General features: G+C 34.5%; 1 protein-coding gene across 1 annotated transcript in view; it reads left to right on the top strand.

The window, feature by feature from the left end:
- The window catches only part of LOC142343000 (uncharacterized), a 175,788-nt gene that overhangs the window by 110,734 nt on the left and 38,748 nt on the right, over window positions 1-26,306 (top strand). The window contains exons 10-13 of the mRNA XM_075394682.1: window positions 5,004-5,342; window positions 10,901-11,212; window positions 17,343-17,669; window positions 25,168-25,488. Coding sequence (XP_075250797.1) covers window positions 5,004-5,342; window positions 10,901-11,212; window positions 17,343-17,669; window positions 25,168-25,488 — 1,299 coding nt within the window. The remainder of the gene's footprint in view (window positions 1-5,003; window positions 5,343-10,900; window positions 11,213-17,342; window positions 17,670-25,167; window positions 25,489-26,306) is intronic.

The following is a 26,306-nucleotide window of genomic DNA, read 5'->3' as shown; positions in this document are numbered from 1 at the left end:
GACATAGGTACTTTCCGTCTGGGACGGTCTGGACATACTTGCTTCCGTCTGGCACCTCAGCCTGGGAATGCCTATTTTGCAAAATTTTAGAAAATACGTCAGATCATGCATCAATTTTTGCAACTGGCCACTTCTCTTGTAAAAGTTGGGCACAATTGAGTAAAGTTATACGATGAGATGAATTAGCTTGTATTAATAATGAAAGATCTGTAAACATAGTTTAAAAAGATCAAACAAAGGGTCAACGAAGAAAAAATTCATTGCTAACAGTGGATAACCGATATTTTGTTATATTAGATTTCCTTAAAAATTAATCCTGATATGGCAAGACAAATTTAGCCGGTTGTAAAAATGAAATAATCTTGTCAAGATTAAACATGAAATGTTGTTAATTCAACTTCTTGTCAACATGCTTGAAGTTTCGCCAGAGATGTCACCGTCAAGCATGACTTATAAAGGTATAGCGAGTATCGATTCACTGGAGGGCCACGTAACGAAGTCATTCTTGCCGATTTTTTCTTTGTAATCCACTCTTTGGAAGCAAATTCCAAGTGCTTTCCAAGTCTTGGCAAAGACCTGTCAAAGTTTTAAGACTTGTAATTAGACTCGCCCAGAACTGGAAAACAAAATAACACTTGCGTTTGGACTTACCCAATAATGATATAGACTTGGAATTTGGTCCGGGAGTTCTATCCGATTATCAACTTTTAGAAAGCTTCGAAAACAAAAATTTTTGACGTCAAGGCAATGGGAAGACAAATCAACGCATTTCTGCCAAGTTGCCGCAATCACAGAAGCTGCTAAAAAAGTTCTCAAACTTAGAACTTTCTTCAAATCAATTTTTTCAAATTATGAAATCCAGTCAAATGCTGCATTAGCTAATTCAAATTAATCGATTTCCCAAATTTTTTATAAAAATTTTTAAAATTTTTTACAGATTGCAAAAACAGTGATTAATAGCCACCCTCGTCTACTCATACGGCTATTATAGCGCTCCTGTTACAATCCAAGAATTGGATTGTATTGGTGCTCTGTCTCTTTTTTTATTTTTGTAAGATGTTTTCACGCCTTTGTTCATGACTTTGAGCTTTAAAAACGGATAAACAGGTAAAGCTCAGCGGGCATCAAGTTTCATTAGAGGCCCTTAGCAGTGTTTGGTAGTCCTTCAAGTGCTTTGTGTGGTGAAACAACTGGGAATGCCATAATTCAAGGTCAAAAGGTTGCAATTTTTCGCGTTTTTTCGTCTTTTTCCAAATTTTTAGTTGAACCAGTCTAAAATTGAGGTTTGTAAAAATTGAGAAAAGTCATTTACAAGACATAATTTTTTAAGGCCATTTTAAGAGCTGTGTGTTTTGGTATTACAAACATTCACACGCAATTGTATACTATTTTTTACATTTTTATTCAAGTTTAAAGACAATTTTTGTCATTTTTTTGAGTTTATCCAAACGTAGATGTCAAGGAAACTCATCTAGGCTTTGATAATAGGTTACTGCAGAATTTCTAGAGGTATTAGAATGGTTTTCAACTTTTTAACATCAAGAATTTCAGCAATGTTTTGATTAAATTTTTTCAAACTTCTTAACATTTACTTTCATTTTTCAGTTTTTCCAGCCCCAGGTGCCAAGAAACCTGATATAGGATTGGGTAATTGGTTACTTAAAAATTTTTATTGTCCATGTGATGGTTTTCAACATTTTAAAATCACAAGTTTTAGCTATTTTTTGATAAAATTTGCTTTTTAAATTTGTCACCTTTAGGCTTTTTCAGCCTCAAGGGCAACGGAACCTTCTATAGGATTTGATAAGGGGTTACTTCACAGTTTCTAGTTGCAATGAAAATCTTTTCAGTTTTTAATGTCACGCATTTTAGCAGTTTTTTTAAATGAAACTTGAATTTTTTAAAGTTTTTTTTTTAAATTTTTCAACTTCGAGTTTTTCCGGCGCCATGGGCCCAGGAACCGCCTCCTGGGTTTGATAATAAGTTACTGCATAGTAGCTAGATGTATTGGATTGGTTACCAATATTTTAATAACTCGGGTTTTGAGCAATTTTTTGATAAAATTAAAATTTTAAATTTTCTGAACCTTATTATCATGTTCCGAATTCATCGAGCTTTATGGGCCAATGAAGCTATATAAAGCTTGAACTAGGGAAACTATTTTGTCTCTGGAGACAATGGAATGCTTCTGAAGATAGTAATATCGCAATTTTTAGCATGATTTTGTCGTTTTTTTCCTTTGCCCTTTTCCGAGTTTAACAATCTTTACTGGCCAACGAAACTTTTTCAAGTCTTGCAGATGAGTTGCATTACAGAATTTCAGAGATATGTAAGTGGTTTAATTTTTTTGCGATATAAAGAAACTTTCTTTAATTTTTGCACTTTTCAGTCTTTTGAAGCACTTGTCATATTTCTGGAGTTTATCGGCCTTTAGTGGATAGTAAACCTCTTTCAAGGCTTGTTCTTGAATTGATGAATATATTGAATCATATTATATTTGCCCTTCAGGGTAAAAACGTCAGAGTTTTAGCAGTTATAATTTTTTGTTTCTCAACTTTTGAGATTTTTTTTGGCTGGGATTGTTCAACTGATCGGCTGGTCAGATACAATAGTTCTCAGTTTTTCATTCAATTCCTTGGATTGTATTTCAGGACTTGTCCTGCTATGTTTTTTTTACTTCGTCGAACTTTTTTACGCTTTACAATTTTGACGCTTTTTCATCATTTTGCGTGAAATCTTTTTGACTTCTCTAGGCTAGTTTATCCCTTCTCTCATTCTGCTAAAAGTGAATTTGAACATCAATTGCTAAGCAAAGCAATTCAAAATGTACAGAGTTAGAATAATAAAATGAAGTTGGAAATAGAAACGGGATAAACTCATAAAGCTCAATTTTAGATGCCCGCTATTTGAACGTCGTTCCTATAAGTCTTAGTTACCATCTCATGCTTATTGGTATTGATAGTAGCCCCTGTAGCCTCTCTCTAAGAAACAGAATTATGTTCAACTACGAAATGCCATCAAAATAAATCGGACTTGAAAAATGTTTTTGTACAAAAATCTTTTTTTTCGATATCTTCTATTCTTTCAATCCCAATCATGCTTATTGGAATCAACGGCGGCTATTTTCCGGCAATCTGCCGGGTATGTTTTAAACTTGGAAAAACGTTTTGTTGCTTGAGGTGAAGAACAATGGAACCAAAATTACAGCAATAAAACAACCAAAATTTAGCCATTTGTCTTTCTACAACTACCGCCAAATCTTTAACAAGTCGACTAATTCTTCTAACATTGACTTGTAACTCATGTGTAAACAAGGGAATCACGGAAATATAAATATTTTAGCCGTGTCTTTGCATTTGTGACTTGATGAAGGCAACAATAGACTCGAACCTCACCAGTTGGTCCTATGGTATTCAAATTTGTTTATATTTTTCTATTTTGTCTGAAATTTTCCGATTCGTAATTAAATCTTTTAGTTAATTTTTCTCTGTTTATTAATAGCAGCCGTCAGACTCTCAACGGCTATTGTTCAGGCTAGGCACTCTCCTTTTTCTACAATTCAAAGAGTTTGAAATGTATTGGGGCGTTGTCTTTTTTCTTAAAATCTGTTCACACATTTTCATTTTTTTTGAAGTCAAATTGAGTAGTGATTTTGGTCACGCCGAAACAGGAAGTGGAGCTAAAAAGCGAGTGTTTTTGTGGCGTGAAATTTGTTTGCTCTAATTTTAGAGTAGAGTGAAAAAATGGTGTTTGAACAAAAATTTGCCTTTTCGCTGGTGATTTTTTGTTCACATGCGGCAATTTCAATTTGATGTTTACTATTTTTTCAATTTTTGGATCGGATTTTTTTCTAAATGGTTTTCCCAATTCACTCATAGACCGTACTAGGTCTAGTAATTTGTTTAGCCAATGAAAGTTCTCTGAACTGTACATCGGGACTTGTCCTGCTATGTTGTTTTAATTCGCTTTACCTTTTAATCACGTTTTTCGTTTTACATAAGTCACGAATTTCAGGTTTGACTCATGACTTACCTCACTCACTGTTTCAAATGAATGATTTTTGAAATTAACTCAATAAATTAAGCAAGATACTGAAAACAGTCAAGGTCAAAAGAGCAAAATCAAAAGAGATTGGATAAACCGATAAAGCCCGGTCAATTAAGTCATTGAGAATTATCTTATCAAAGTTCATTAGTGTTTGCTAGCTGGCATTGGTATCAAGCTTATTATCTTTCAGTTTAGAAGATGAATTAAATGTTGATTTAGAATCCACCTGAATCTGCACGCCGAATTAGAATACTTTTTGACACTGAAAAGATAGAAAAAAAATTGTTCATTTTATTTCATTTTTTTTCTGTTTCAATCCCGATTGGATAATTTTAGTCATCACTAAAATCTATTGAGGTAACAATTTCTGTAGAATATCAAGACTTGCAATTTCCTGAGCAATTTTCCTTTAAATGTATACAGCAATTATTTTGGTAAAGTAGTAAAAAACACTTAGACCAAAACTTTAATAAAGTACAGTTGTTTGCGACACTTTTTCTTAAATATGTTTAAGAAACCACGAATCGCTTTGAACTAGTTTTAGAGCTCTTCGTTTTTTGCTTCGTGTTCTAAGATTTTTGTTTTATTCTATGCTTTATTCTTCAAAGTTTTAATCTTTATTCTTCTAAGTTTTATTCCCGTTCTATGTATATTGATTCGACAATTTTATTTATAAACCGTTATAATGTGTTGATAAGCTTAAAACTGATGCTTTCTCTTTCGACCGGCTTCAGCAAGCAATGGGCTTCAACTTAAAATGTTCAAATCGCAACTTCACTATTTGTCATGTTGTAATTCTTAATAATGTTCCAGGTTCCAAACCTGGTCAAGTTCTTTTTTTTTTGGGGGGGGGGGGGGGGAGGGGAGGTGTTACTTTGTCATTATACTGGCGCAGAAAAAACATGGAAAATGTTCTGAGATTCTGACATAATCGAATTTATCTTCTGCGGCTCTAGCACCATCAGTACCAGTTGTGGCCAATGACTCATTGACATCGACCAATGACACCATCATAGTAGCAGGCAGTGGAGTATCTGAAGCTGACGGCGAGCTCCTGGATCACTGGCAAGTAACTGGAATCAATCCAAATCCACGTTCAGGATCATACAGCTCACGACCAGTCAACACTGCTGCGAATGTTGACATTCGGGGACTTACACCTGGCACTTCCTACACCATCACAATCGTTTCTTTTCTGGGGGGACTAAATAGCGGTGCCACTATACTATGCAAAACTACTATTCCATCTAATGATCCGCTTCAGAGTGACCCTGTTGCCATCACAGGATGCACACGTGAGTTCATTTTCCAACTGATTATTCATCCCCAATCGGAATTCGACTTTGTTAAGTCATTAAGAATTTATTTTAAAAATATAAATATTTTATAAATCTTTCAAATATTTTAAAAATATAAAAGTTTAATAACTTCACGTTTCGTATCGACCATTTAACACAATCGGTCATTTAACACGTTTTCTATCGCTCCATCTTAGTTCAGAGACGTTAACAGATTGAGACAAGAAAGTATGCCGTTTAGTCAGAATTTAGGAAAATTTTATGAGATTTCGATTTTATTACGCCACAATACATACTTTTGGTTCCTGTAAATTCGCGCGCATTTGTCAATGTTAGGCAATAAAAGAAAATTCTTAGCCTTGGAGCTATCACACTTGTCTTTTGCGGCTCTTCTTTTCCAAAATTTGTGGGAAAAATGCAACGGTTATATCGACAAATTAATTGGGAGATAAAAGAATGTTTAAGGGATTGAATAAGGAATAAAGGGAAGAAGTAGGATAAGGCAAAAGACAAAGCTACTTTGTCTCTCACCCTATCCTATTATTCTCATAGAGACTAAAAGAAACTTAATCGAGACTAAAAGTTTATCTCGTAAGACCTCGTAGGAAAAAATTTATCTTGCAAGATCATGCAAGGACAACTTTATCTCGCAAAATTTCTACAAATAGACATAACGCGTTAAAAAAGCATATATCAAAAAAATTAGGTCAAAACAAAAGCATAATTCATATACAGTTATAGAGTAGAGATCTAAGGCGAGTTAATTATCTCATTTTTGAAGAGATAACTAAGAAAATTTGAGGCTGACGGAACCCTCTTATTCGCCAATGAACTCTGAAACACATGAAAATAGAAAATGACGAAAATAGAAAAAGATGTCAAAAACCAAGGAAAATTTTGAACATGAAGTTCGAAGATGTGTTTTCTCATGCCTCGGAAAAAAACTTCTGATTTTTATTTTCTTTCGTTTCATTTTGTCAATGATTATGTATCCAACATTTGTATTAATGTATCCAACATTTGGATACATTAATACATTCGTAACTTCCAACAGTAATATAACTTCTTCGCATAAGAGCGCAGTTTTCTATATGGTTGTGATGCTTTTTTCTGAGTCCTTGGCAAGTTTTTTGTAACCTATTATGTGGTAAAAAAGCAACAATGAAAAACTTTGAATTATCTGTGCTGTTAGAAACATAGCGTGCAAAAATAGATTGAGCGCTAATATTTAATAGTAGTTGGGATCGACCACCAATTTACAACCTATAATGAATACAAACATCATGCCGAGCCTCCTTGTCTGTTCCTGTCAATACCCTAGTCCAGAACAAAAGTTCATTTAAAGATCGAGAACAAAAGTTCATGTAGGACCTTTCAAGATTCTTGCAAGAAAAAGTTTATCTTGTAACATCTTGCCTGATTTAGGAAAAAAATTTTAAGACGATGCATCGTCTTGCAAGATTTTGCCAGAATCTTGCAAGATCTTGCAAAATTAACTTCATTTCCGACTAAAGAAAAGCTACAACCAGCTAGGCTTATTTTTGATATTGCTATTAGGATGCTAATAGTACCTAAAATTTTTAATGTTAAAATTAATAATTTTTACCTTTGGATTCGGCAACCATAAATCACTCTTTGAAACTCTAAAAAGGACTATTATAGCAGTTTTTTTATGCTATGTTAATTTTATTTGTGTGGTGAATTATGATACCGTTCTTTATCGTTAAGCAAAGTAACATGTTTAACAAAAATAATGCAACAATATAGAATATAGTTTTGGTTTCAGTTCGGTCCCACGATAAGAACTTGTGTGGCAGGAAAATTGCACTAAGAAAAATTATCAAGAAATATCTGATTCTACCTGATGAGAATATTCATTTTCAGATAATCAGTAATTTTTGCAAAAAAAAATAATTATTTCAGTTGCTTTGGAACTGCTATCTTTTCATCTCGTTCTTTCCAGTTGTTCACCTTCTCACCAAGCGAGGCTGGATAACAATACTATTAGCTGCAATTAACGACCATGTATTGTGAGAGCAACTTCTTTCACAGTAGTCGCTTCTTGGCGTTGTTTGAAGTTTTGTTTAATAAGTTATATTCGCTGGCTATAAGCCATGGTTAGATTATCGTATTCCCACTAAACTTTTATCCTATTATTTTAAGATATCATGCTCTGACAAAAAGAAACACTATATTCACAAAATTTAAATTTGCAGGATGTGACAAACCACCTGAACAAACCTAACTGATGCTGGAATTGCACTGTGCGCCGATCAAAGATGCAAAATTATATATATTAGGAACTCTGAAAGTAAACAACAAAATTTTCCCCAAAATTTAAATACTTGTGTTCTCGCTTGTCAGTATTTTGTTTTTATGTTTGCAATATGTGATATGAGCTTAGGAATAAATAAGTCAAGTTTGCTGTAACCGTAAGAAAAGCTTCAATTAAAATTTTTTTTTATAATTTACCAAAAAAAAACAGTACAAATACACCTTTCTTGAAAATTTAAATATTCCGCTTTGCTTTAAATTTTAGGTAATTGTCTGATAAAATGCTTTGCAAAATTCAGTATTTAAGGGGTTGAGTTAATCTGCGCAAAGACCTGTGCGATTTATTGGGAAAATCTAATCAAAGCACATTAAAACAGCCATCATTTTCTTGGTTTGTGCTATTTTTGTGAAAACTCATTGGTACTTGCCCATTATTGGATTTTACCCTACTCCGCTGCCATGTTCAATTAGGCAAATAGAAACGAGAATTTGCTCTGAAAGTATTAAAATACCTATGATTGAACATACTCTGATTTGCAGGTTATTTCTCGCAGCCATTTAACCTAAATTTTAACTTTAATTTGGTCTCCTGCTGTCCCATTTATATTTTTATTGCGATTCGAGGACCAGTATTGGAGTAGTGCCTTTTTACGACTCGAAAAAGATTGTAGTTGTAGCGTATTTTATCGTTATTTTTGTTGAAGTGTTATCGAAACAGGAAGTCAACGCGTGAAAACGAAGTGTTTAGGTCAGAATTCTATGAGTAAAGAGAATGTATAGTGCTTTGGTTGTCTGTTCATGTCACTCTTTTGAGATAAAACTAAAATAGCAGGCGAAAAAATTTTGGCTTAGTGAACAATTTTTTTGATCATGTGTGGTATTTTCAAAGCAGTTTTTTGTTAAACCTTTCGTTTTTTAAAAAAGAAACTGTTTGTGTCTTTCATCTAAATTAGCAGCACTGTTTCTGAAAACATTTTTGACCATCTGGAGCAAATAAAAAACTTGTAGATATAATTTTGAGATTTTTTAAAAACCATTTTGAATTGTTTTAAGTTTTTTTAGCTGTTTTCTATTCTCTTTCATGTTTATAGCCTTTGTCAAGTTTTATGCTTAAACATAGTAGTAGTTTTAGATGTCTGTTTTTTTCATTGATATTATGTTGAGTTGTTTTTATGTTGAGCAAATAAAAAACTTGTAGAAAAATTTTGAGATTTTTTAAAAACCATTTTGAATTATTTTAAGTTTTTTTTTAGCTGTTTTCTATTCTCTTTCATGTTTATAGCCTTTGTCAAGTTTTATGCTTAAACATAGTAGTAGTTTTGGATGTCTGTTTTTTTCATTGATATTATGTTGAGTTGTTTTTTGTTGTTTTTTGTTACAGAAACCTGAACTAAGTTGAGCAATTTTTTACCGTTGTTTTCTGTTTTTTAAGTTTTTTCGCCTAGTTTTTGTAATTTTATGCTTCTGGTGGTAGTTGCCTTTTGGTGGGAGTTATTTTAGAGAATATTAGGTTTTGATTATGTCTTTCGTGTTCTCCCTTACATTCTCCGGGTTTGTTTACGTTATTAACCAATTCTATCAGGTTATCTGGAATTTTTTTTGCAACTACATGTTTTAGAAAAACTTTTGAGAAGACCTAAATTTTTGGAACCGAAATTTCATTAAAGTTTATCAGATGCCATATCAATTTCTCTCATTTAGTTTTCTCATGTTATTTTTCTGTTTTTGCTTTAAAACTGTAGGGCATAATTATTTAATTAAGTAGGAGGTACATTACGTCTGGGACGTAATTACATTTCTGCAAACAAGTGAATTTTTTTGTTTTCGACTATTTTTTCCGGTTAAAGAGTTTGAATAGGCTATCTGAACAATTTTAAAATCGTGTTGATAATATTTTAGATTTTTTCACTTGTTTGTCTTAGTTTTATGCTAATTTGGAGGTTTTTTCTTCCAGTTCGGTGTTTTTTTAGGCATTATAAGCTATTTTTATTGCGCTTTTCCTTCATTCACCGCAATAATAGGGCAGTGAAAGATTGAAGTATCAATTGTAATAGATTGAGGTAATAGATTGAGGTATCAATTTTGTTGCGGCGTTGATTGTATAAATTATTACTTTTGATCAGAAATTCGACAAAAATAATCAGTAATTTGAAATTTTTGGTGGTTTTTTGTTTTTTCTTCAAAATTAGACATGTTTGGGAGCTTATTAAACCTTTCTTGTGGTACAATCACCATTCAATAATATCAATATGATTAAAGAGAGGTTTTCGTTTTTATGTGCACATCTTTTTTATTAAGAAACAACTAAATTTTTCAGTTTTTTATTCATCTGTTTTTGGTGATAAATAATTCTTAATTTGAAATTGATTGCAGATTTGATTTTTGTAACTAATTCCAGTGTAATAGTTTTATGAAAGAGCTGTTTTTTGCAATTAAGATTTTTCGAGTCGTTTCCGGAAATCTTCTAGCTTTGATTTTTAACTATTTTTCTACATTGTTTTCTTTGCTAATCATAACGGGTACTCGATACCACTTTCCGTTCTATTCTTCTTTCACATTATAGAAAAGTATTTGAGGTGCACTGTATATAACTATTTTGCAGCATAACGAATTTTTAAAGTGAGAAAATTCTTCCGTTGAGGGCGTTTGTGTTTCTTAAAATTAATCATGATCGTGGATGGGATCTGATATTTATGACCGTGATCCATCCGTGAGATTTTTTGTTTCGGTGAAATTTTCCGCTGACGGTGAAATTTTCCATTTAGAAAACTAATGATAAATGAGCCCGGTGCATCATACTGGCGCACCAGATCTTGAAGATTGAAAGATCCAACATGACCCGTTCTTCAATGCATCTTACAGCGCAGTTTGTAAAAAAAACGTTTCATGAATATTGAACGCGAAAAATAAATTTTTACCGATGGAGAGGAAACTGAATGATATTTAACTGTTTGAAAAAGCGGGACAATAACAAAAAAATAAAAAAGAAAAAACTGCAAGTCGTTCCTCCTATTCGAAATTTGTTATAAGGTTGAAACACTATAGGCTTACATGTAAGAGATGATGGTTCAAATCCCGTACAGGTCTATATTCACAGAAGTTTCGCCTGCCAAGTCGCCCTTAACAAAATGAAAATACCAATACCTTTGCATGGTATATTGGTTACTTGGTCTCCGCAAACTGAAACACGAAACAAAAAACTTTGTCAGAAGCACTTTCTAAATGGAAAACATTGCAAAAAAAAATGAAAAAAATTAAAAAAGGAAAAAAGTTTATTTCAGTTCCACCCCTACCTGTTATATCAGCAGTGGGAGCAAGCTCAACAAGCATTACAGTGACTCAAAACAACAATCAATCTCAATTCGACTATTGGGATGCGTCCGTTTTAACCGACAACAATCAATACGATACATCTTCAAATCTCTCCTCATCTGTCACCACGCATACATTCAGCTCAAACTTGACCTTTGATGGTGGACCGTATGACATCACCGTCAACTTTTATCTTGGAGTTAGTGGGGGGACAGATTGTGGACCGATGGGGGTATTGACGTCCTCGGCAACCACAAGCGCCAATACGACATGCGAGTCACGTTAGTTTTTGATCTAATAACAGGATAACAAATACTATCAGGTCTATTGAAAAGGAGGTCTGTAACCACCAGCTTAGCCGGCAAATAATTTTTAAGCCAACCTCCGGCACAGTTGTTATTTCTTTATATAGGTAACGTAATAACACAACAACAACACATAAGTTAAAACGGAAGGCAAAAAAAACACTGGGGGCGAAACAGAATTGACTCTGAAAATATTCACCTCATGTACAACATAAGAAAGACCACTGCTCCGTTTCTTCTATAATTATATACCCAATTTTTAGATTTGACCTGCTCTTACCTTGTTCCCAGGTCTAGGTACAGACTTATGAAAAGACAATGCTCGACCAAAATGTACTATGAAAAGACCATACTCGACTCATTTGAGCTATGAAAAGTTTTTAGCTGGACTTTAAGACATTCTGGACTTTAGCTCGACCCAGATTTTTCCCAAAAGACTTTAGCTGGATCCAAAATTTTACAAGAGACTTTAGTTTGACCCAATATTTGGGCTGGACTTAAGCTCGACACAATGTTTGCAAACAAAGTTTTTTCATGGGTCCATCATTGGTCTTTTCATAAGTCTGCTTTTTTGCAATTAAAATTGTCCGCGCAGTATTGCATATAAGGTAGTCAGCTTGCATGCTCCTTCATTTTTTACGATTCAGAAGAACCCCTAATCACTCAAAAACCTGCATTATTTTTGAAAAAGATATTTCATAATTTTGTAGGGGAAAACAAACTGAATAACGCCAGAATTGGACTAGGACCAATACACTTAAGCTAGCTGGTTTCATTGAATCAAGTATTGTGGTAATATACTGGAGCTGCTATATCTCTTTATCTTAAGACTTGACGCAGATCTTAAGGCTTTTGGCAGTTTTCCAACTGTTTCTTAAGTTGGACTGCTCTGGTGCAAAGCTATTTAGTCTTGCTCCGGTTATGCTTCTGTATGTACAGAAGCAGAAAAAAACGAAAAATTTTTGATTTTAAAAAAAAAACAGACTTATGAAAAGACTAATGATGGACCCATGAAAAGACATTTACTCGACTTTGTTGGTTATGAAATGACTATTGGTGGACCCATGAAAAGACCCTAGCTTGACTTTCTTCGTTATGAAAAGACTTAAGCTCGAGCCATGAAAATATATTAGCTGGACTTTAACTAGGAAGCTCGACTGTGTAATTATAGTCAATATTGGCCCCCTACTAGACTTTTAAAGTCTTTTCATAAATCGAGGCCTAGGCCTGGGTTATACTCCTACACTATATTACCGATATACTTGGGAAAGATCAAATTTATGCATTTTTGGGTCGTTGTTGGTGATGGCTCGTAGACAACCTAATTTAACCTCAATTCAGCAATTTAACTAGCTTTATCATGTGTTCAGGTGGCATTTAGTCTGAAAAGTAAAAGCGGGACAAAATGCCATGAGAGGAAAATTTTGCTGAGCTAAAGAAATTTTTAGTTAAATTGCTGAAGTGAGGTTATGATTTTTCATGCGACAGAATTTCAAAGTTACTTTTGGTATAAAACACTTTATCAGTCATGAACAGTGTATATAAAAACCTCGCAAGTTTACATCTGGCCTTGTGTATAAAAATTTTGCAATTGAAACTTGCACTTGCTTGTTTTATGCAAAGTTTTAAACTTCTGCTAAACTCACTTCAAGATTTTGGCTTGAATCTGGAAACGCTCCTGAAATCTCGATTAATGCCAGCTTTCTCAATGATTTCATCAGTGTCACGTAACTTTTTATAAAAGTTTTTTTTACATATGAGCTTGATGTTTTAATCCGCTAAGAGAGGAGTTTCACTATAAAGATAGCATGCTACCTTTATTCCTGAGATACAACATTTTTTCCTGTCTCATTTTTTGTAACAAAAGATATGCATTCCTTTTTATAACTTTTTCGCTTCAAGTGATAGTGTACGCAACAAGTTCAGTTAAACCAACAGAAGAAAAACATTGAAATTTTTTGCATATATATATATATATATATATATATATATATATATATGTGTGTGTGTGTGTTTGTGATTGTGTATTTGTGTGTGTGTGTGTGTGCGTGCGTGTTTGTTTATTAGACAGTGCCCAGGTTACCCAACTTAGACGAAACTTTGAAAACTTACTAAGACTTATAAGCTGCCGTAGAAAACTTACAAATCTTTGTACGGCACCGTATAAGGTGTAATAAGTTTCCAACGGCACCGTAGCCAATTGATGTAATTACCAATTTGTAAATTATAAATTCCTAAAATCGACTTTAAATCTATCGCTTATCTCATACAAGTCATTTTTTAATCACCTTATGGCACTGGGTGTAACGTTTTAAATCTCTGAAAAATTACAAAACTTAGTACGGTGCCGTATAAGGCCGTATCAAGTTTTGTAATTTTTCTAAGGTAATGTTTTCGAACTTTAATTTGCTCTGCAGGTAGGTCTGATGGTCAAAAAATTTATCTCGAAACAGTTCGAAATTGCAAAGACCTGTTACGCCTCTTCCAAGGCCGTACCGAACTTTGGAAGTCTAATGATATCTTTTAGAGTTCATGTCATTGATCAAGCAGAAAAACATTCAATTCTAAAAATCCATCAAAAGCGTCAAAATTGAGATTTTGTTCCAAAGAAGACCAATGCTTACGTATTAAGTCTCGAAAATGATTAGCTCTAAAATGAAGTTTGAAAAAAAAATTTCCGGTTTAAGTGAATCAGATAAAAGTAGCACTGTTTTTAACATGAAACTGTCAGTACCACTTACATAGCTGGTAAATAATTCCCTAATTACCAGCGCAGGGTTTATAGGGAAAGGTCCCCAGAAGCGCAGGTCCCCAGCCCAGATGAGAAAGGAGGAGGGAAACACACCCAGAAAATACGGGAAAACTCTCAAAAGGTCTGTTTTTCAACGTGACTGCAGCCTTTTCCGACAATTTTCCTTGTATTAATTTATCTTAAAATCGTCTGTTTAGGAGAGAGCTTTTCGAGCCTAGTTTTTTATCTAGTGCTGTGCTCAATTCTCCTATAGCTTTAGTTTTTAACTCCACCGTAGCCGGTCCCCAGCCCAGATGATAAAGGAGGATGGAAACACACCCAGAACATACGGGAAAAGTCTCAAAGAGTCGGTTTTTCAACGTGACTAGATCCTTTTCCGACAATTTTCCAGCTATTATTTTAACTTTAAAACCCTATTAATCTTGGTAAGGCCTTAGTACGGCACCTTATTGATCTTGATACGGCCTTAATACGGTAACTTAGAAAACTTATTACGGCCGTATTATGGACCGTAGTCAACTTTACAAGATCTTAGTACGGTTTTCATTCAAGACCTATACGGTGCCGTACTACGGTCGTACCTAGTTTTCCAAGTATTGGTATCCTGGGGGTTACAGTAATAGCAGTGTTATAAAATTCGTCTGTAGAATCAACTGAGGGTTGTTATTGGCAGTGGTTTCACAATATGGGTCCATAAACTTGTTGTAATGGTGTCTATCTTATTTTGTAATTTGACTGCTTTTATTCTAAACATTTTCTTGCTATCGAAAAGTTTTAGTTTTTTCCTACCTTGACTAAAAAAATTTTGCGTGACCTATATAGTGTTCTCAATCCAAACTAGGTCTGTTGTTAAAACAAAACAATTGATGAGTCTTGAAGGCCGCAAAGTATTATGAGCGAGGTCGCGATTTTGCAACCGTCCCGTTTTCAATCTGTACCACTTTAGCTGGTATCAATAAAGAGCAGAGGTATACCCCAAAATTTCCGCCTTAGTAAAATTGGCTCTAAAATTAGTTACATAAAATGAACGAAATTAGATGACATCCTTTGTATCTTACTTTTCGCAAAAGGGGTTCCGCCAATTTTGCGAAATAAAAGAACATTCGGTGCGAAAAGTAGGTAACAAATCTTGTAGTACGTTTCCGCTCAATTCAGGTATCTATTATTCGCGAGCATTTTGAGCATGCAATAAGCACTTTTATAAAAATTTAATTGAAGCTTTCAAAGCTTTAAAGTGCTTTAAATAAATGCAACCACAAAAACCGATTTTTTTCCCGAGTAATCCCTCGCACATCAAATGCTTTGTATATCAATGTGGGACTGGCCAATTTTAATAAGTAGTAATAAATAGTACTAATATGTAGTAATAAGTAGTAATAAAGTACTAAAAGTAGTAACAAAGTAGTAATAAAGTACTACTAGTAGCAATGAGTAAGGCTTAATTAAATAAGTAGTAATTAAGTTAGGCTTAATTGTGGATTATATGCGAAATCGGGCTACATTGTGTTCAAAAAATTGATACGTAAATTGAGCGGATGCGTGATACAACTCGCGCGAAAAATAGGTTATTAAGTTTGTACTGGCATTCCGCGGCTAAAATTAGGACACTTTTGCGAACACGGGATACGATATTGCCTTCCATTTTGCCGGTTTCTTCAAAAGTAGCTATTTTCCGCAATATTGTACCATTTTCAATGTATTTACATAGTAAAAACGAACACGAGATACACACATCGGGCATATCTGCCCGTGACGATTTGGGTATACCTCTGCACTGTAATGATTTGTTTTTAAAATGTGTGCCTTTTATAGCAAATTTTCTCATGGGCTTTTTTTTGTTCTAGAATATTTTTTCGCTCATAGAATGAATCGAATAACCTTGATTTTTAGGTTTCAAATTTTTCTGCACATAATAAAATTGTCTAAGTCGTGCTAGTTCTTTTATGACATTTTTAGGGTGCCCTGAAAATCATTCGAGAGCAATTCGTGTGATGTTATTCGTTTTTTTTTCGTGGGTAAGATTTTTAGAAGTTTATACAAGAAGGAAGTTTATACAATGTAAGAAATTAATACTAGAAATTTTTTTTAAAAAAATGATAAAACTTTGCAAACCGTTTTTTTCCGTTTCTAAGTGTTGCAAAGATCTCTTTGGAATACAAAACAAGTTACATATTGTCGCAATGTAAGTACGGCAACATAATGCAAAGTACAGAAATTTGAAATTTCATGCGCGGAAACGTTGTTTTGGAACTGCAGGTGGCAATCAATTGTGCAACCGTCCTCTTCTGTCTTGTGATTACACATGTGTAACACACAATTGATTAATCCGACATACCAACTTCTACTACATTTTACATTTTGTCACTCTGATTTACCTGGTAAACTCGGATTTTCAAAGGCTGTCTATACAAGTTGGAATTTTTAAAGAGTTCGTGGGTATTAATGCCACCAGAGGTCCATCAGAGGGACTTTTTGAAAAGTTATCTTGATATGGCCACGTATGAAGCGTGAAAAATTTCGGAATGCTATTATAGAACTCTGTTAGGCCTCAAGAACTGATTTCGAGGTCGCATTTTTGTCACTCATTCGCGGGTCGAGGTTTTGATCAAAAATTAATGTAAGATTAGCCGTGAATAGAGGTGAAACATTTTTTTTTCACAGCAAAGCGCCCGCATCCTTCAGCGTTGAATGCATTAATTTTTGCGAGATTTGCGATTCTTAGCGATGAAATTTTTTTTCACCGTATTAACCGGATTTCTTAAAAAAAAGTCGCTTACTTCATTGATATTTCCTCTGAATTCAAGATAAGCGTTGAATTTAGCTGTGAATAGTTCTACGATTTGCAATTTTAGGGGTAAAATTTTTTTTTCACCGCATCCTGGTAGCGCTGAATTTTTTTCACCGCATTCTGCTGGTAGCGGTGAAAAATTTTCTTTCACCGCTTAAGAGATTTTTAGCGGTGAATTTTTTTTAACGCTTAAGCGATGAATAAAAATTTTTGACAGCTTAAAAGTTTTTTCACCGCATTCATCAGATTTTTTTGTTCAAATTCACCGCCAATCTTACATCTTTTAGCAATTTTTAGCGGTGATACCTCGACCCGGGTTCAATTCTGTGGCCAGCAATAGATAATTGAGGATATTTTGGCAGTGTATTAATTACCGGACTTTGAAAAAAATCGATAGAAATAATATGAAGAATATGATTGTGAAATATTAGGTTGAACGTAACCAAATTTTATTCTGGCGAAATCATGGTTGATTAGAAATGTTCCGAAACTAAACGGTTAAATCCGGGATACGATTCCCAATTAACTTGTTAGTTTTTTAAATTGTATCATTGCGTCTTTTGCAGCCCCACCTGTCCCCTCAACATCTGGAATCGCTTACACCTCAACCACGACAACAGTCACCCTTCTTGGCTCCGAAACCCGAATAAGCGACTCAAATGGAGAACCTTTTGCCAAATACGACGTTGAAACTGAAGTTAATGGGTTGAACTCAGGGCCAGAGGACATAACAACCAACGGAGCTGTGGGCCCAAATTCAGACCTGACCCTGAGTGGGTTTGACTTTGCAGGGTCAGTATACACTATTAGTGTGTATCAAGAGGTGTCTGCCGCAGATGAGGGCAAATTCTGCGAAGGCAACAGTTCAGCTGCGACCATGCAAGTTTGCACAAGTAAGCTACAGAAATCACACGTTTTTTATTAAAAATCAGCTCAAAATCGTAAATCATCGTTCTAAGGCCTTAAAAAGCAGTCCTAAGGCCAATTTACTTTTTAAACCGATATAATCTATTCCCACTTTAAGGTGTTCACTAAAATGGCTAGATAATTGAATACGCTCAAGGTGGAGCTCAAGGGTGAATAGTGTTAACTGTGTAATAGGTCGGTGATCAAAGTTTTAATGAAACCTGATCACGTTTGAAAATCGTCTGCATGCATTTAATCTTTAACGAAGTCGAATCGGATCATGAGTAAAGTAAAATATGATCATTACTGAGTATCTTCACTCGACAAAAACTGGGTAAAAATTTGCAAAAACTGGAAAACACTATAGAGTTACTGATTCAATTTAATTCCGGTTATCCAAATTTTAATTTTTATCTTTTTTGATTTCGTCTGGTTTAATATGATTATTAATATTTTCACTGAACATTTATGTTGCTTTGAGAGTATAAAACAGATTAAAAATCTATTTAGTAATGACAAAAATTTTAAGATTTTTTAATTAATCAAAATAGTTTTCTGTGATTTAGTTGCACAATGTGACGATTGAATTTACTTTTTAATTTGCTAAGTCAAACAAAAGTCTTACTTGTTTTGCGGCATAAAGGTTGTAAACATATTATTAATTTTCAATTTTTTTTTCACTAAATTTGCTTTGTTTTTGTTTCGTAATAAATTTTGTAATAACATCGGCTCAATGCTTAATTTTTTTCCTTAAGTTTGTTTCCTTAAGTTTTTTTGCTAATCATGATCTCATTCAGTACGTCCGTTCTTAAAATTTAGTAGTCAAAGTATTAGGTCGCAATGGCGCAATGTCAAAATTTGCAACTGTTACCTTGGCCTCGAAGACAACCTGTCATGTGGAATCCCAATGTGATTGCAGCCCAACAAAATATTTTCCTATCTAATTTCCAAAAGTTTGCTCACAAAATTCTGACAAGTTCGTCGAAATGCTCAAATTTGCGATTCTTAAGAACAATTCGAAATCTAACAAAATTGCAATTGATATGTGAAATCTGGTTGAAATATTAACTGTCATTAAATAAGATAGTAAAAATACGTCACTGTTTCATATAGATCTGAGATTGATTCTGTGACACAATTGCAATTCAACTGTTATTCGATATCTGGCATCTGTCAATGGTTTTGCTTTAACTATAGTTTAATTTTAGCTAAAAATCGTTTGTACTTGTAAAAAATTATTCAAAAAATTTTATCAAAAAAGTACCTCTCTAAGGATATAAGAAAATACAACAAGCTATCAGGTAACATTATTGTGGCACAAAAAACAATCACAAACAAATTTGAAAAAATCGTATATACTGGAAACAAAAAAATACCACAAAAAAGTAGAAAAAAGTAATTCTGTAAAAAATGAAAATATTAGAAAAGGAAACCACATGAAACCTCTCAGCGGAGAACAGATAGATACATCACAAAATTATAACAAATATTGGAGGAAGAAAACCCCAAAATACTGGGAAAGTACTAACAAAGAAAAAGACTTTTCCAGTGAATTATGTAATATCATGTGAACTTAAAAAATAATTTAAAAAATGAGAAGTTGGTTTTTCTCGAAATTAGAAAAGCAGGACTCCAGGGAAATACAAAAACTACACCAAAATAAAGAAAATACTTGAGAAACTAAAAATTACTAAAAGGAGAAATCAAAAATTTATGTCTAAAAGGAGAAGTTTTAGATTTGAAGTTTTTTTTTGCTAAAATGATTGAAGGAAAAGAATGACAAATATAACTTGCAAAGCGTTAAAGGCAAATTCTATATAAACTCAAGTTCAATTTTCGCAACTCAAGTGTACGTGTTGGTCGAATCCAAAGACTTTATTGCTTACTTTCGACTATAGTCTGCATTGAGAACACAAACAGAGACAGAATAAAAACATAAATGGAAATCATTAAACATAGTGTGGTTACAAGTTTCTATAAAACGAGTAGCAAAATTACTCTGCATATTAATAGCTATAAAATACGTACAAGCAATTGAAATTTGCGGATACACTCAAACTTAAACTCTGGTTCTCAGCCTCCTGTCTTTCAATTTTTAATCAGAATTTTTATCATGAACTGCTCCCGCGATCATGCCGTAATCACTGGATGAATTTTGTGGTCATGCTTAGCATGAGAAATGACTGTGATCTCTATGGGATTACAAAAAGAACAGTCCATTTTAATGTTTCAAACAATAACAATTGTCAAAAAGTCGTTTAGAAACAATTGAACAACATTAGGCGCGTAAGACTCCAAGTATGTTACCCCAATGCGTAACCCCACTCAAAGACTTCCAAGATACTAGGAAAATCCCGCGAGGGCGCGCAAGATTTTTTCAAGATCATAAAAACCTATCGCATGGCACTTGTACGTAATTGGAAACACTCGCGTGGAAATCCTAGATCTTGGAAGTCTTGGCATGGTTTTCGAAAGAAGCAAGATTCGTTTGAAAGGAGCAAGAAGGAGGGATGGTTTAAGTTTAGCTTTGTCTTGTGTGGTTCCCATGCATTCTGTGTTTCCATCTACATCGCTGACGTGTTGAAACTTAATGTCGTCTTCCGTGTTGTATTTCAAAACTCTAGAAATCTCTTTTGTCTTTTTTTCTTCTTTTTGTCGCGAAGATAATTATTGTTTTTCTTTGATGAATATAACTTTTTCAATGTGGCAAATTTTTTCAATCATTGTTATTCCTACAGCAAGATTTCGAACTGTTTGATATGTGAAATCTGATTGAAATGTTAACTGTCATTAAATAAGATAGTAAAAATACGTCACTGTTTCATATAGATCTGAGATTGATTCTGTGACACAATTGCAATTCAACTGTTATTCGATATCTGGCATCTGTCAATGGTTTTGCTTTAACTATAGTTTAATTTTAGCTAAAAATCGTTTGTACTTGTAAAAAATTATTCAAAAAATTTTATCAAAAAAGTACCTCTCTAAGGATATAAGAAAATACAACAAGCTATCAGGTAACATTATTGTGGCACAAAAAACAATCACAAACAAATTCGAAAAAATCGTATATACTGGAAACAAAAAAATACCACAAAAAATTAGGAAAAAGTAATTCTGTAAAAAATGAAAATATTAGAAAAGGAAACCACATGAAACCTCTCAGCGGAGAACAGATAGACACATCACAAAATTATAACAAATATTGGAGGAAGAAAACCCCAAAATACTAGGAAAGTACAAACAAAGAAAAAGATTTTTCCAGTGAATTATGTAATATCATGTGAACTTAAAAAATAATTTAAAAAATGAGAAGTTGGTTTTTCTCGAAATTAGAAAAGCAGGACTCCAGGGAAATACAAAAACTACACCAAAATAAAGAAAATACTTGAGAAACTAAAAATTACTAAAAGGAGAAATCAAAAATTTATGTCTAAAAGGAGAAGTTTTAGATTTGAAGTTTTTTTTTGCTAAAATGAACGAAGGAAAAGAATGACAAATATAACTTGCAAAGCGTTAAAGGCAAATTCTATATAAACTCAAGTTCAATTTTCGCAACTCAAGTGTACGTGTTGGTCGAATCCAAAGACTTTATTGCTTACTTTCGACTATAGTCTGCATTGAGAACACAAACAGTGACAGAATAAAAACATAAATGGAAATCATTAAACATAGTGTGGTTACAAGTTTCTATAAAACGAGTAGCAAAATTACTCTGCATATTAATAGCTATAATATACGTACAAGCAATTGAAATTTGCGGATACACTCAAACTTAAACTCTGGTTCTCAGCCTCCTTTCTTTCAATTTTTAATCAGACTTTTTATCATGAACTGCTCCCGCTATCATGCCGTAATCACTTGATGAATGTTGTGGTCATGCTTAGCATGAGAAATGACTGTGATCTCTATAGTATTACAAAAAGAACAGTCCATTTTAATGTTTCAAACAATAACAATTGTCAAAAAGTCGTATAGAAACAATTGAACAACATTAGGCGCGTAAGACTCCAAATATGTTACCCCAATGCGTAACCGCACTCAAGGACTTCGGAGATCCTAGAAAAATCCCGCGAGGGCGCGCAAGATTTTGTCAAGATCATAAAAACCCTCGCGTGGCACTTGTACGTAATTGGAAACACTCGCGTGGAAATCATAGATCTTGGAAGTCTTGGCGTGGTTTTCGAAAGAAGCAAGATTCGTTTGAAAGGAGCAAGAAGGAGGGATGGTTTAAGTTTAGCTTTGTCTTGTGTGGTTCCCATGCATTCTGTGTTTCCATCTACATCGCTGACGTGCTGAAACTTAATGTCGTCTTCCGTGTTGTATTTCAAAACTCTAGAAATCTCTTTTGTCTTTTTTTCTTCTTTTTGTCGCGAAGATAATTATTGTTTTTCTTTGATGAATATAACTCTTTCAATGTGGCAAATTTTTTCAATCATTGTTATTCCTACAGCAAGATTTCGAACTGTTTTGACTTCAATTTCAATAAATTATGATTCCCTATTGCTTTTTTATAATTTTTTTTAGCGTTTTGGGATCTGAAAATTGGTTTTTCTTTATTTATAAAATTCGGTCAGTTTGAAAGATTGTTATCTGTTTTGTGCTTCCCTAATCTGTTTTTCTAGGTCGCAGAGTTAAAATAGGAGATCTTTTTCACTTTTTTCATCGTCACTTGATCAAATGTTTCTATTAACACAAAACTTAGTGATTAAACCTGCCACAGTAAATTTTGCTCTTAAAACTTTTCTTTTATTTGTCATTTTTGTATGGTGTTGCAATGATTGGCTTGTATTTTTGGGATAATTTTGCTGCTTTTAAGAAGCCCAGTCCTTGATTAGAAATTGCAATAAAAACACGGATAATTACTGGTATATGCAGTTAGCTGTCGCAAGGTATCGAAAGGTTGCTTCAGGACATATAATAACGGGATTGGCACCAAAAGCGTTCACCTCGGGCTGACGTCAATTCAATTTTGTCTCAAAGCTACATTTTCGAAAAAATTACGAATAATCAAATTATGCTCATTTTATTTAGATTTATCTCCAATTACTTGGTTGCTTAGCAGCTTGTTGGACGCCTCAAGTTCCCTCCGGAGTTTTTTTATATCGTTGTGAACCTTTTTCAAACAAGCATATTACCTCGCATAAGTCACTCTCACATTGAATCAGCTTCTGTTCCTTTTACCAGGCAGTTTTTAGACTCAGTTGTCTGTGTGATGCCAATTTTCACCCTTATTTGAATCAGTTTTTTGTTCATGTGAGTGAACAAAATTTTGGTCACACATGACTTACCTGATATTTGCTCTTATATTGTCTTTTCATGGCTCTAAGAATATAGGCTTGCTTTGAACTCTTTATAAACGATATTTACAAACGATCTTCCCGATGTTCAAACTTTCAGCCAACCTTTCATTTTTGCGGACGATCTAAAAATCCTAGCCATCGGTAAATCAAACGAAGAAGTCCAAACTGATATAAGGAGAATTGGGAAATGGGTAAAATCAAATAAAACGAAACTAGCAGTCATTAAATGTCATTTACTCAACTTTCGAGGGACACGCGCATGTCTATCATTAAACGGACAACCGCTAGGGGACCCTGGGAAAGTGAAAGACCTGGGAGTCTACATTGCGGACACGTTAAACTGGAGTACGCACATCGAGCATCGAATCGAGAAGGCAAATAAAGTATTCTACTGCTTGAGGAGAAACGTTGCCTTCAATGTCAAATTCTCAGTGAAAATAGGATTATACAAATCAGTCATACTACCCGTTTTGCTCTAAGGGATGAATTGTGCGTATCATTCTAGAATAGATCAACGAAAGCTCGAAAATCCTTAAAGGCGGGTACTGTAAGGGGTGTGCGGACCCCACCGTGGTGACTACACTTCAGTTGAGACTACTGAATGGCCTACCTCTACCCTCTTCATCCAATTGAATGATCTTCTGCTCCTTTCGAAACTTTACAAGGACATTGAGGAGCACAAAATCAACCTACCCATTGAATCATGGAACAACAGAGGGCAAGTAACGCTGAAGTTAAATAAGACACAAACTGAACAAAGAAGGACTGAATTTGTCTACAGAACTGCCAGAGTAGTGAACAGAATACATAAGAAATTCGACTTTAATTGCGAAGTTGGACTACAGAACAGAATCATCAATCTTATGTGGTGGCATGTGGAAAATCGGTTTTCCGAAAACAACTTCTGCAGCTATGCTGCGACTGTGGGTGTTGCAGAAACAACTGGACAATTTTCTGAACAGACAGCGGGGGCAATGGCCCCTCCAGGCCAACTGGGAATCCAAAACAACAACAACAACAACAACAACAACAACAACAACAACAACAACAACAACAACAACAACAACAATTCAGGAGATAAATTGAATTGAAGGTTAATTGACGACGGTTCTCTTTAAAAAAACTGCTTAGTCGTATCAAGCTTCAAACATTATAGCTAGGTAAAGGAACAGGATTTTTTCTTTTAATTTCTTGTTTAATTTTTTGTTTGTTTTTGTTTGTTGAGATTACCGTCTACGGAGATATCGCAGCTGTTTTCTGGCAATCTGCGATCTATCTTTATAATATTAATCACAAAGATACATAACTGCGAAGAACTGGTACCGAACCCGGGTCGAGAAAAAAATGCAAAAATATGTAAGATAAGCGGTGAAAAGTTAGTTTTTTCACCGCAAATTTCGTACATAATTTTGCGGTGAAATGTGGTGAATGCGGTGAAATTATGTAAGTTCACCGCTAGACTAAGCGGTTATCTTACAAAAATTCACCACAATTCACCGCTAAAGTATGTAATTTCACCGCCCTTACAAGGGTACGAACCTCTCACCTCCTGCATGTCATCCACTTCTTCTTCCACTGCGCCATCTCTCACTAAATGCTATTATTTTTTGTTTGAATATAAATCGAATTCACTCTACTTTCTGCAAAACATGCGCGGTGAATTTTTGTAAGATTTGCAATTTTTAGCGGTGAAATTACATATTTTAGCGGTGAAATGTGGTGAATTTTTGTAAGTTCACCGCTTACTCTAGTGGCGAAATTACATAAATTCACCGCTAAGAAAAAGTGTCAAAAATATGTAAGATTAAGGGGTAGTTTTCGTGGGAAGGCAAATCTAACAATTCCTCCCACACTCACCATTAATTTCACCGCATTCTTTGCTGATCTCAAACATCTTTAACAATTTTTTCTAAGCGGTGAATTTATGTAAGTTCACCACTAAGTTGAGCGGTGATTTTATGTAATTTCACCGCATTCACCGCTTATCTTACATAATTTTGCGTTGAATGGCGGTGACACCTCGACCCGGGAAGAGCCAAGGGATAATTTGCCCTCAGTTTTAAGCAACATTTACACCTTATCTTATTAAAGAAACACAAATTGTTGATATTGGATAATTGGTATGTGGATAACACCGTTTATTTACGTTAAGATTTTGTTTATTAACGTTGATATATTCCAGCACCATCGGCGCCGATTGACACGTACGTTTTGAACCCAAGCACAACTGTCGGTGCCCTGGAAGTGTTTGGAATCGGCAGTGGAGGAGGCAGTTTCTCATATATGAACCTGGTCTTTGAGCCAGTGGACGACCTGGCCGGCAACCCATGTCCTGACGTGTCAAACAAGACTATGGATAATGTGACTACAGCGAATGTTGAGGTATTTGGACTGGAGGCAGGGTGTGTGTACAAGATGCACTACACAGCCTCGTGTGTTCCACCCAGTGGATCAATTGTGAGCACTTCCGCCTCCACCTCGGGTTCTGTGGATGGATGCAGCAGTGAGTACAAAATTTTAAAAGCAAAAATCGCGAAACAATGCTACCCGAGTCGGGGTGCCACCGCTAAAAATCGCTAAAAGGTGTAAGATTTGCGGTGAATTTGAGTAAAGATGTAAGATTTGCGCTCAATGCGATGAATGCGGTGACAAAAAATATTTAAGCGTTGAAAAATGTTTCTTTTCACCGCTTCAGCGGTGAAAGAAAATATTTCACCGCTACCAGCAGAATGCGGTGAAAAATAATTTTTCACCACTACCAGCAGAATGCGGTGAAAAAAATTTTTGACCGCTAAAATCGCAAACCTTACAAATATTCATCGCTATATTCAAAAGCTTATATTAAATTCACAAGATTAATGAATAAAGTAAGTGACAGATGGCGCAGTGGAATAAGAAGTTGGTGACACGCAAGAGGTGAGTGGTTCGAACTCGTTCGTGTACGGAGATTCTTTTGTGTAAGACAGCCGGTGAATGCGGTGAAAAAAAATTTTCACCGCTAAAAACCGCAAATCTTACAAAAATTCACCGCTTTCAGCGCATTGAACGCTAAAAGATGCGGGCGCTTTGCGGTGAAAAAAGTTTTTTTCACCGCTATTCACCGCTAATCTTACATTATTTTTTGACAAAACCTCGACCCGGTTATTATACAAAAGGTTCTACACAACAATATACCCAATGGCAAAATACCCAACGCTTCAATATACCGAACCCAATTTATTCCTTCTGATTTTTCCTTCAATAATCCGATTGCATTTTAGCAGTCGGCATTACAAGCAGGTTTTATCGTAATCAAGCGTAAAATTTATTGCCACGTTCGGC

Source organism: Convolutriloba macropyga, chromosome 7, assembly GCF_964194025.1.
Source record: "Convolutriloba macropyga chromosome 7, txConMacr16.3, whole genome shotgun sequence".
Lineage (NCBI taxonomy): Eukaryota > Metazoa > Xenacoelomorpha > Acoela > Convolutidae > Convolutriloba > Convolutriloba macropyga.
This window is presented reverse-complemented; position numbering and strand designations above follow the sequence as displayed.